This window comes from Castor canadensis, chromosome 1 (assembly GCF_047511655.1).
Source record: "Castor canadensis chromosome 1, mCasCan1.hap1v2, whole genome shotgun sequence".
Taxonomy (NCBI): domain Eukaryota; kingdom Metazoa; phylum Chordata; class Mammalia; order Rodentia; family Castoridae; genus Castor; species Castor canadensis.
Genome location: NC_133386.1, coordinates 91,680,152 through 91,692,745, shown reverse-complemented (window position 1 = coordinate 91,692,745; position 12,594 = coordinate 91,680,152). Strand labels below are relative to the sequence as shown.

At 41.0% G+C, this 12,594-nt stretch overlaps 2 protein-coding genes across 7 annotated transcripts in view; one reads left to right on the top strand and one right to left on the bottom strand.

The window, feature by feature from the left end:
- The window catches only part of Sh3bgrl2 (SH3 domain binding glutamate rich protein like 2), a 62,219-nt gene extending 60,061 nt beyond the window's left edge, over positions 1 to 2,158 (bottom strand). Inside the window, exon 1 of one of the 2 annotated variants that reach the window (XR_012449839.1) lies at positions 1,955 to 2,158. Coding sequence is in view for 1 of the 2 variants with exons in the window: in XM_020181935.2 (XP_020037524.1) it covers positions 1,955 to 1,999 (45 nt within the window). In the remaining variant the exon portion in view is untranslated. The remainder of the gene's footprint in view (positions 1 to 1,954) is intronic. The other variant, XM_020181935.2, reaches the window with a different exon arrangement.
- Positions 2,159 to 2,198: 40 nt separating this feature from the next.
- Positions 2,199 to 12,594, top strand: part of Lca5 (lebercilin LCA5) — a 175,040-nt gene continuing 164,644 nt past the window's right edge. For 3 of the 5 annotated variants that reach the window (XR_012449838.1, XM_074079609.1, XM_074079617.1), the window contains exon 1: positions 2,201 to 2,322. The gene's annotated coding sequence lies outside the window, so the exon portion shown is untranslated. Of the gene's footprint in view, positions 2,323 to 12,594 lie in introns of all 5 variants that reach the window. The other 2 variants (XM_074079622.1, XM_074079613.1) reach the window with 2 other exon arrangements.

Here is a 12,594-nt window from a genome sequence, read left to right as displayed (position 1 = left end):
TAAACTTCACAGCACCAAAAGCATCAATATGGCAGAAAAACTGTACTGATAGAGAAGACAATATTATGAGTGGGGAAACTCAATGGATTAGAATTGTCTAAGATTAGAAAAGACTGGATCCTCAAACAGCAGATCATTAAAATAGATAATTAGTGTTTCCAGGTTGTACATATGGTGTACATACCTGAGACATCCCAATAAAATGCCCCAGGAAAAGAATAAATTCACTGTGAGGTTGATACACATATTGTTCAAGTAAGAAGCTGTTTACAAGAATTCACCCTCCCGTTTTACTCACCTAGTGAAATCAAAGCATTGTAAAGGTACAATGTAATTCTGAGTTGTTCATTAAAACCCTCAGGCAGAGACAGAGCACCTGGTCCAAACTTATCATGTCAGTATCTGCACTAAAACCTAAATTTCTTAATTTTATTTCCATGTGCAAAACATGTAACATTAAGTTTAAAAAATAAAAAGGCACATAAAAGAGGCAGACAACAAATATTTGTTAGAGGAATGAAATAGGGATGCAAGGTTCCAGAACTGTCTTCATTTACTACCTACTAACAGGATAAGCCAAGTAATTACTTCGACTTTGACTCTGACTTTCCCAGTGTAGCCTAAGCTTAATACTATGAAGAATCCCTTCAGCAATCAGTAAAGTGCTACTGGGACAACTATTGAAACTGATAAGTTCATGATAAAACCAAAAGCTTTATAGTAAGAAGAGAATTTGAAAAAATTTGTCAAAGAAACAGTAAACAAAGGTTTACAAACACATCAAGTGCAGCTTCCATGAGGAAAGGGAGATATGACTAAGCAACCACAAATAATTTGAAACAGCAGAAACTATGAAACTATGAGGGGTTTGAGAATCAGAACATGCCTGTAGGGAAAGATTAAGTTGGAGCTTCCCAGCTATTGTTACTGGTGCTAGCGAGGGTGTTTGTACTGGAGAAAGGTGCCTTATTTTTAAATAAAAAGCTTCAGTAGTTTATAGGGATTTTCAAACAATATTTTATTCCATCCTCCACCCTACCCACTTAAGAAACAAATTTTGGGACAATCTGGTTGAGCTAATGGATAGGCAACTGGCCAGAGAAACTTTAAACAATACTGCACTTTTTGACATACCTGATTATGTATCTTACAAAGGAGCCTCGTTAATCTATAGTTTAACTCTTGGCTAAGGAAACCAAGTCTCGATAATCACGTAAAACCCATGTGGTACGTTTTACTCAGTTGTCACGTATACTACTGAATTTTTCTTTAAACTCTGACATCTCTGGCTATTTAACTTCTTAAAAACAAAAAAAATCGTCCTAAAAGAATTCAACAGCATCCCAACAGAACAGCTAAAAAAAGACCACAATTTTTAGATTTCCAAGATGAAATTTACCTCAGCATTTGGGGGAGGGGGAACACACATGTTTAGAAAAAGATGTAAAGATATTTATAGTACCTTAGGCAAAGAATGACAATTAACATAAACAATCCTGGCCCAACAGGACAGACCTGGTTTACCATTCTCTTCGCTCAGGTATGAAACTATGAAAGGTACTTGGTGACCAGGAAGGGAGGGTGGAGAACTGGAGAATTCCCACTTAAACTTGTTTCATTCAGGCGCCAGGTTAGAAAACAAAGTAGTCAAAAAAATAAATAAATAAATAAATAAATAAATAAAATAAGCAGACGTAGTGTCCCCAGTTCCAGAAAAACTAGTCTAAGGGAAAGAGCCTCTTCTCCGACTGTCCGCGCCACGCCTGGGGAGCAAGTCTCGCATCGGGCGCGAGCCGGGGTCCCCAGCCACCGTCCTTTCCCTCCCTTTCCATTATTGCCCGGGGTGAGAATCACCTGCCGGGTGCGACTCCCGCGTGTGGATGTGCTCGGCGCCCACCGCAGGGTCCCCGCCCCGCGCCGCGCCCCCCACCCGCGGCCGCCCCGCAGAGCTCACCGCCACGAAGCCCGAGGACGAGGCGACGAACACGCGGATGACCATCCTTTGCTACGCGCGGGGCGGACGTGTGCGCCGCGAGCTTCGGCCGGGCGCGGACGCAGAAGCTAAGGGCGCTTGTGCGGCCGCTGCCGTCGGGGAGATCGCGGATCTGGCTCCCTCCCGCCCCGTCCGCAGATAAAAGCCCTGCACAGCCCGCCGCAGGCTGAGTTGGGGAGGAAGGGAGGGTGGTTAGGGAGCCGGCCGCGGGGCCTGATGGGAGTTGTAGTTCCGACTCGCCCAACGTGACTAGTGGACCGCGCGCCTTCCAGACCCGTCCTACTGCGCGTGGATGCCCTGTGGGCGCCTGGGGCTTGGAGCACCCGAAGGTAGGGAGACGCTGTATGTTGTGATGGTAAGGATCCCCGCAATAGAGGGAAAGGCAAAGTAGGCAAAAGGGCTTGGTTCAGAGTCCAAGCTTGGGTTCTGTAGGTGGTTTTACTGGTTTGGAGCATCCCCACCCAGAAACGCCTACCAAAAGGATTGTGCTGTGCGGACCCAGTGCCAGGGTCGCCCGCGCAGGGCAAGCCCCAGCGACCTGCGGCTCAGAGTCTCAAGAGGGGGTGCCGTGAGGCTAGATTCTGCTGTTTTTCCAGCAACTCTGGAGGTTGTAGAATGTGATTTACTTTCTTCTTTTTTCTTTCTTCTTCTTTTTTTTTTTTTCAAGAAAGGGTCTCTATGTAGCCCAAAGTGGCCTCGAACTTACGATCTTACTACCTTCAGCATCTGGAGTGCTGAGATTACAAATATGTATTACTACACCCCCAACTTAAAAGGTAATTCTTTTAGGAACATGAGACGTTTTTCTTTTTCAAACCCTGAAAATTAGAAACCCAGAGTAGAAGACAACCAACATTTTATTTTTTTCTTAGCAAAATTGTAATTGTAGTAGAAAAAATGAATAACCAAGCGAAATGAGAATCCTTCTATCAACATTGGGAATCGGGACCCCACCCGCACCACCCCCTACCCTACACAATGGCTTTGCTTCTGTACACCTAATATGTACAGACGAGCCAAATCTGTGGCTTTTTCAAATCTGTTGCACATTCCAGTGCAGTCTCCCAGGAGGATGCCATTAAATAGAAAGCTTTTATGTAGAAGCTAATAGTTTAGAAATAGTTCTTTAGCAAGTGTTTTGTTTGACAAGTCTCAAGCCTCTCACAGTTTTGTGAAAATGAACCAGTTTTCCTTCCAGTACTGTATTTACTTTCTTCCTTTCAGCAGGGGACTTTAGCAGAGTTCTGGGAGCAATGTTAATTAATAGTTCTAGAAAGAAGAAATTACATAGTGAGGTCTCTGGCTCTTTGGTGAATTTCTTGCACAAATACTAATCATTTTGGAGTATTTTTAAAGAACAATTTTGAATATTTTAAGTTTCTAACCTTTCATTTTGCTTGTCTTAATCCATTTCTGTAGTAGCCTTTTTTTAAATTTAGTACAATAAAAGCGTATACAATCCTGATAGAACTTTATTTTCTTTTTAGTGTTCAAAAAGATTAAATATAAGTTTTTCTGTAATTAAAGTCACTGCAGATGTTTTCCTTCTGCTAGCATAAATGTGGAAATGAATGTTTATGAAAAATAAAATAATTTTCATAAAAGTAGATACCATATTTCCTATATAAATGCAAGCCTTTACAAAAGTCAACATTTTCTTCAATTTGGAATTATTTAGCTGTGAATACATAAGCTCAATGAATTTGAACTCAGAGCCTACTCTGTGAAAGGTTCCAGAGTGGATAAAAATGTTGAGTAAGTCATTTCCTCAGTCAGCAGAGTACCTATTGTCTGCAAAACAAAAAGAAAGGAACAAAAATAGTAACAGAACAAGACACAGTATGCTGATCCAATGTTATGTAGTATAGAGGAAACAGAGGGTACAGCTGACCTTTTATGCAAGGGACTTTAAAGATGAGTATAGCTTCTACTAGCAGAGAGGATGCCCGGTACTCAGTGTGTAAGGAAAGCAGCAAGGAGCTGATATTGCTTCAGAAAGGGATACGGGGAGACTGGTAGAGTACAAGACTGAAAAAATAAGTCTGAATGGATGCAAACCTTATTGCATCCCTGGCTTGTCTGTCCAGCTATCCCCATTTTTCTGGGATCTGTTTCCTGGAATGGTAGGGGTGGTGCCCATAAAGTTCTGCCCATACAGCAGGAACCAGCCGTCTGTCCATAGTTGATTGGTCTAGAGAGAGCACCTGAGTCAAGGAAGGCCAAGCCACATCCCTATTCTAAGGATTTCAGATTGGGACTGGAAGTGAGAACTTGAATTTGTGACCTTGAAGCTCAGAACTTTCAAAAGCTATTTTAGTCAGTTGTCAATAGCTGTGACAAATGGCTAAACAACTTAAAGGAGGAAAAGTTTGTTTTAGCTCATGGATTCAGAAGTTTCAATCCATGGTCAGTTGGCTCCATCGTGGCCTGTGATGAGGAAGTGGATCATGTAGCAGGAACATGTGGCAGAAGAGGCTGCTCACCCATGGCACCAGGAAGCAGAGGTAGAAAGAGGAGGGTCTAGGTCCCAGTAAATTCCTTCTCTTAGGCCATGTTTCCTGAAAGTTTCACCACATCGTAATAGTGCCACACGCTGCTAACCAAGCCTTCAAAACACGAGCCTTTGGAGGATATTTAAGATCCAAGTCATGCTGGGCACCAGTGACTCAACACCTGTAATCCTAGCTACTCGGAGGCAGAGATCAGGAAGATTGTGGTTCAAGCCAACCCCGCCAATTAGTTGCTAAGATCCTGTCCCAAAAATACCTATCTCATAAAAAGGACTGGTGGAATGGCTCAAGTGGTAAAGTGCCTACCTGCCTAGCAAAGTATGAAGCCCTAAATTCAAACCCCTGTGCTGCGAAAAAAAATTTTTTTAAAAAAGATCCAAGTCACAAGAGAAGCCATCAACCAGAGAAGCTACGAAGTTGTCAATAGGGAAAAGACAATAAAGCAGAGATGTGAAGGGTGACACAGATAAGATTCAGAGCAAGTCCTGAAATTGTTGTTTCCTCAGGTATCCTCAGACTACATCCTGTGTGTCAAATTTGGCCTGCTGTCTGTTTTGTAAGTAGTTTTATTGGTACACATTCTTTTCATACATTTATGGCAGGGTAACAGGCCATGTGGATCTCAAAGCCTAATACCTTTCCTGTCTGGCCCTTTACAGAAGAAGTTTGTCTAAGCTGTTCTTGTATTCCTGTTCTCCAGAGCTATGTAACATCTCTGTATCTTCAGAAATTCCTTGTCTTCCTTAAGCCACTAGGAATGGGTTTTGTTTTGTACCAACAGAAGAACCCTAACTGACAATTTTGTAGCTAATATATAAACATTCCAGGGATTATCTTTGAAAATTTCTCTAATAATAGCTCTGGAGTTTTTTGTTTTGTTTTTCCTACCCTGAATGGGAAAGTTAACCTCTAGAACTTATCCCCTGGCCCAAGTGTGTTAGTAGTGCAGGATCTGAGTGAGGCAAGTAAGGAGTTGGGACCAAGGGTTAGTAAACAAAGTGAAAGAGTGACCGAGAGTTGAAAGCAATCTGGGATGTACACAAGAGGTCCATGACCAGAACCAGGGCATCATGTCACAGAGCAGATTAGATGCCAATCTAACAAGTGAGTCTACAGATAGAACAGACAGCTGAAACTTGAAGCCAAGACTCAGAAAACTGAGTAGGTCATCAGGCTTTAGAAGAGTGTGTTGCTTGTGACTTGATCCCCTTTTCAAGTCATGCTAAACCATCTGGCAAAACAGTTTTAATGTAGGGGTCCTCTACTGAGGAATGAAGAGGGTAGAAATATACTGCACATATGCACGCACACACGGAGATGAAGAGGAAGAAGAGGAAGCTTGTCTGTGGCAAGAAGAGAGTGGAGCAGCTGTGAGTGAGAATCAGAGTAGCTAATTAGGAGGCTGGTGCTATCTTACTGCCAGGCTCAGTTTTCACAAATCCAAGCCTGCACAGTTCCTGCCCTTGAATTTCGGTTTCGTAACACCCTTTCCCACCATAAACTAGTTTAAGTGGGTCTCTTTTCCTAGCAGGTATAAAATCCAGAACAGAGTACTCATGGAAAGGATGGATAGTAAGTCATGCTCTTTTAGGGCTCTGGCAGATTGTATAAAAACGGGAGGTGAGCAAAACCCAAAAGCACATACAGTCACATCATATGATGGCTGCATTGGGAGGACTGTGGTCAGCCAGACAACACCTCTCATTCAAATTTTTGTATGAGAAATCTTATTTTTCAAAGTAGTCTTGACCTTTAAATATTGATCCCTAAACCATGTGCAGATCCTGCATGGCCCTCTGGTTCACTGGGTTTCTTCCTCCAGTGTAAAGCACTGAGCCCATGGTTTGATGCCTAATAAATCCAGAAGCACTAGCTGATATTATGGTGATGGTTTATTATCATCACTGACCTTTTTGAGAGCACTTCCAGTAAAAGGGTGGAGGCAGAAGGGCCAATGAGGTAGCAGAGGCAATGATACACTCTTATTCTCTTTTGTTTGGAAGTTGAGCAGTGATTGGAGGAGAAAACAGCAAGAACAGAACCCATCAAACTCAGAGCATCAGCGAACATAAGTACCCTTCATTAAGATTTATCTACCGATTAAACAGTCTAGAGTCTCACCTTCTTGATTTTATTTTTTAAGTGGAATTGAACCTGATTGGTAATTCTGTTTCATCAGGACTACTCTATTCTTTTTTTTTTTTTGGCAGTACTGGGGTTTGAACTCAGGACCTCATGCTTGCTAGGCAGGCACTGTACCACTTGAGACACTCTGCCAGCCATTTTTGTGTTGGATATGTTCAAGGTAGGGTCTCATGAACTATTTGCCCAAGGCTGACTTTAAAGCATGATCCTCCAAGTACCTGCCTCCTGAGAAGCTATAATTACAGGCATGAACCACCAGCGCCCAAGTAGGACTGCCCTATTCTTAACAGTACTTAAATCAATACTGTCTAGCTCCTGAAGGATTTAACTTTTGGGGGGCAGTACTGGAATTTGCACTCAGGGCTTCACACTTGCTAGGCAGGCACTCTACCACTTGAGCCACACTCTTGTTACTTTGAAGATAAGAGGCTTGCTTTTTGGCCAGGCTGGCCTTGACTGTGATCCTCCTATTTTATACTTGCCACCATCTCTGGAATGACAGGATTGTGCCACCTCACCTGGCTTTTTTCTATTGAGACAGGGTGTCCCAAACTTCTTTGCCCAGGCTAACCTTGAGCCACAGTCCTCCAGATTTCAGCCTCCCAAGTAGCTAGGGTTATAGGAGTGAGCCACTGTGCCTGGCTAGGCTTTAACTTTTTAAAGAACTTCACAGTCACCCCATCATGCCTGGCATACTCCCTGCCCTGCTCCAAGTAGTAGCTCCTCTGAAAGTACAGTTAGCTGGGCTTTGGCTCTTAGGGAATGATAGATTTGTGGGATGGGAAGGATGGATCAGAGAGGTTAAAGGCTGGTTCTTGGAGACAGCTGTCTGACCTCAAGTAGTTTACTCATCTTGCCATATCTCTCCTGCCTTATTTACTGGGGTGCTTAATGTAGATTATGTAGGTAAAGGTTTGCACACACACACACACACACACACACACATATACACATGCACACACATGTACACAAACATACACGTGCACTCACTCGCACACACATAACACGTACACACAAATACACACACGTACACATACACACAATACACACACATGTACACACGTACACACAAATATATACACACACACGTACACACATACACATGTGTACACACACGCACGCACACATGTATACACACACATAGTTCCAGCACATAGTTAGGGCTCAATAAGTAATAGCTATTATTTTTGTTTTTGTGTTTTGTTTTGTTTGAGACAGAGTCTTCCTATGTTGACCAGGTTAACCTCAAACTCCTGAGCTCAAATGATCCTCAGCCTCCCAGGTAGCTAGGACTACAGGCATGTCCCACCAATCCCAGTTCCATAGCTACTGTAAATCACTCCAAATGAATCAGGAAACAGCCTGCAATTTGCATAAATCCCATAATGTTTGCTTCATGCCTGTGATTTTAACTTTCTAAATAACAAGGAACTGATTTGTATAAGCTTTTTTCTGCAGTGCCATGTTCAGTTAAAGTACTTAACAAAATCTTTTTCATGTTAATGAAGTTTAGAGGCTATACTTAAAAGAAATATTAGTGAAATGAATCAACTTCTTTAAATGAAGTCAAATAATGCAGCTTGAATTTCATAAAAAGAGAATTCGCTAACTGCCTCATGTTGCTTTATCATACTAATTCTGTTTATTCTTCAACAAAGATAATGGAGGATCACAAAGTAAGGAATTAGACTCAAAACCAACATTTCATGACATATTCTTGAATTAGTTTACATTCAACCCACTGATAGAATTCTCTATCCTCTCTGACAGGAGAAAAAAAAATCAACTTTCATTTCCCCAATGCCTTAATACAATGGAAACCCCAGAAAACTGAAAAGGCATGAGATGGAAAGGAGATGAGTGGCCCAGGGCACCATCTTGGAACTATAAGGAGGCCCTGAGATCTGATGCCCAGTCAGCCTTTGGAAGAATGAAAATCCTTGTGTGCAGTGCATTCCTTCAGTAGGTCCCTGGGGATTCAGCAGTAAATTGAACACAGTCCCTACCTTCATGGAGATTATGGAGATTGGCAAAGATGAAAATTGGACATGTTACTGCAAGGGTGCTAAGGGCATAAAGGAAAGAAAAGAAGATCCTGGTTTTTGTTTTGTTTTTTAATTATACAGGACTTTTCTGGGGATGTGTATACACACACATGTAAAACATTTACTTGTAACACACATATAAAACATTTCAAGACATGTTCTTGAATCACTATAACAAATTAAGATTCAAAGTTGATTATTGCTTAAATCGTTCCTGGTAACACAGATTATAGGAATTTCTAATACCCTACATTTTGGTTATTAGTTCACTACTTTGCGAACAATTACCATGTTATAATAAACACAAAATTTGCATTTAGGTTATTGTTGAATTCAGGAACTATTTTGATTCCTCATAAATACATTGCTAATGAGTATTCAGAGTTCATTATAATTTCTGATTATGCTAGGCATAAAGTCCATTTAGAATAATTACAAGAGAGAAAATAAAATTTTATGATAGAGATGCAATTAGAAAATTGAAAAGTCAAGTTAAATAAATATAAAGTGTTACTATTATTATCACAATTATATTTATTACTACTTTTCCTGTGATTTTTGAAAGACCTACTAAATGAAAATTATGGACATTTGTTTTTAGTGCTTTTAGTACCATAAGCCATAAGATTTTCAATGAGGGCTCTACATTTAAATTCCTCATCTGTTTTCTAAAATTAAAACCAAAAGAATAAAAAAAAAATAGGGCACCTTAACATTAGGCTATCACTTCGTTTCCTCAGTTCTTTGCATCTGTCATCCAGAGGCATTCTATACTGCTCAGTACTACCTACATTGCACGGAGTCTTTGGGTTTCAATAGCATCTTTTTTTAGGGGAAGGGGTAGGCAGCACTGGGCTTTGAACTCTAGCTCAAACTTGAGCCATTCCATCAGCCCTTCAATAGCATCTTTCTAGGGGAAAGTGTTTTGGTATTATGTGGAATTCCATTTAACACTGATGTCATGGAGCAAGACTTCCCTCTGAATACACCCTAACTACTCAGGAGCCCTGATCTCACTCAGATACCTCTAGGCTGATGATAAAAATGAAGCACTCAATAATGGAATTCAAGCCTGTGTTAATTGCTCCCTGGTTGTAACTTGGATACATTTGAAAAGTTCACTAACTTCTTCCCGTCTCAAGAACAACATAGTGAAATCACAACTTATCACAATTAATATTTGTCTAAAACACATAGCATTTTCTAAACGCATTTGATTCAGTTCAGTTTATTTGTTGGACTTCTGCTTCTGATCAATAATTCACCAGACTTCTCTCCATCAATTTGTATTTCTTTAAATTTTTAATAACTATTAAGTCATCTTTCAAGGCCAGAACAGTGTTACTATATCCTTAGAATTCTTAAGAATCCTATGATCTTGATAGCTCTTTAATAGAGGGGATATTATGCACTTTTAGTTCCATGCCACAGCACTTATTGAGATCCTCCTAGACATTAGGCACTGTACATGTGCAGGAAATATGAAGATTACTAAGACAAAGAGTGTTGAGGAAGTGTTTTGGTTTTTTTTTCATTTTTCTTTTATTATTCATATGTGCATACAAGGCTTGGTTCATTTCTCCCCCCTGCCCCCACCCCCTCCCTTACCACCCACTCCGCCCCCTCCCGCTCCCCCCCCTCAATACCCAGCAGAAACTATTTTGCCCTTATCTCTAATTTTGTTGTAGAGAGAGTATAAGCAATAATAGGAAGGAACAAGGGGTTTTGCTGGTTGAGATAAGGATAGCTATACAGGGAGTTGACAGTTTTAGCACAAACCTGGGTGACGATCAAACAGACGTCAGTGAGTGAGTGACTTGGAATGTGGCCCTTTGAGAGTCTTTGTAGTGTGATCCAAAGTTTATTTGCACTATGTATCATTATTGTGCTCATTATAGATAGTAATGCAGGTTAAAGAGTTAAACTGTCACTACTGTCTATTTTCCTTCTCTTAGTACATTTTGTCTTTGTTCCTTTGTTAGAAGTAACAACAGTGTATGTTGGGTCAAGGTTGGAGGGCAGGAGCTGTTAGAGGAAATACAATTCCACAGTACTAACAACCTCTCAGCCCTAAAGACAGGCTTCCTGTTTCCAAAATCAACCTCTGTTCCATGGAACCTCTGTTCCATGTCAGTTATATATGCAGCTGCAGCTTTGGCCAAACTTGACTAATTTTAAATAGCAATAGTGATATTTTGTGATTTCAATTAACAAAATGTGTGAGGGAGGTGAATCCAAGTTTATTGTAGCTATCCAACAGTGTCCTCAAAGCCCAGGACACTTTCCATTTTCCATTCTGCCATCCTTAGCATAATGACATCTTTCCTCTAGTTTGTTGCCTCATGGTTGCAAGGTAGCTGCCACATTCTCAAGTATGGTATGTATCCTTATACTACCATGCCAAATAGAAAAAAGAGGAGGGCAAGCATAGACTTAAAAACAACAGAAATTTATTTCTAACAGTTTTAAGAGACTCAAAGTTGAAAATAAAGGTACCAGCAGGTTCAGTGTTTAGGAAGAGTCTGTTCTTCACTCACAGATGAAGTCTTCTCGCTGTGTCCTCACACAGCAAAAGGAGCTAGCTAGCCGTCCAGGGTCTCTTTTATAAGGGCACTAACTCTGTTGATGAAGAGTATACCTCATGACCTAATCTCCTCCAAAAATTCCACCACATTTTCTATTAGGTTTCAAATGAAATTGCCTTCAGACCACAGCAGCATCTCTCTGCCTCAGTTTCCATATTAGTAAAATGGTGATAATGATACAAATTAATTCCTAGGCTTGGAGTATGGATGAAATGACATAATCCATGCCAAATGCTTGAATAAGAGCCTGAGGTATGGTTGGTTCTCATGAATAGTAGCTACTATTAACAAGAGGCACTCTATGCTGGGCACAGGGAGCTACTTGGGAGGCTGAGTTTGGGCCCTTCAAGGTTTAAGGTCAGTTTGGGCAAATAGTTCACGAGCCCCCATTCCAACCAACAGCTGGGTGTGGTAGGCCTGTCATCTCAGCTATGCCTGGAAACATGAAATTGAAATGGCAGCCAGAAACTCCTGAGTTCAAACCCTAGAACCACCAAAAATCAAAGTACAAGAGGCACTCTTATTTTCCAACATGCCTGATTTACAGCCACATTCCCATATCCCCTGGATTGTACCACATGGAGAAGACCCAGAACTGGGAAACATGCCTTCCAGCTCTCAGCAGAGTGCTCTCTCCCCAGCTCTGACAGTGTCATAGTTTAGACCTCTCCATTCTTCACTCACTATCCCTCACTCCTCCCCTTGCTCTCATTCTCTTCTCTTCTTCCCCTTTTCCTCTTCTTCCCCATCTACTCTATAATCTTCTTCTATCTCTCTCTCTCTCAGGACCCCCTCCCCTTTCTTTCAGGCCAGAAAATTATCATTGCTCTACTCTGCTCCTTTAAGACTAAAATATATTCTGATTCTCACAAAGGACTCTCCAGAGTCCTGTTAAATAGTTGTTCCTCCGAGGACTAACAGTTGCTTATGGTTTTTGTTTTGTTTTGTTTTGTTTTTTTCTGGCACGGGTTTGAACTCAGGGCTTCAATCTTGCTAGGCAGATGCGCTATCATTTGAGTCACTCCCAACCCTTAACAGTTTTTTATTGAGAGTTTGTTTCATTTATTCTGGATGTAATTTTCAAGCCAGGCAATAGTTACCCACCTAACATGCATCTATTGTCTGATAAACACACTCCATGGCATTGTATACTTTTTTTGGTGCATAGTTTCAAAAGGAAATTATTGATTTCAGAAGGAAATCAATTTGGAGAAAGGCAACAAACAAGCAAAGCAAAACAAAACAAACCATTAAATTTAACCAAATTGGTTTACTCTATTTTTTTTTTTAGTGGTGCTGGTGTTTGAACTTAGGGC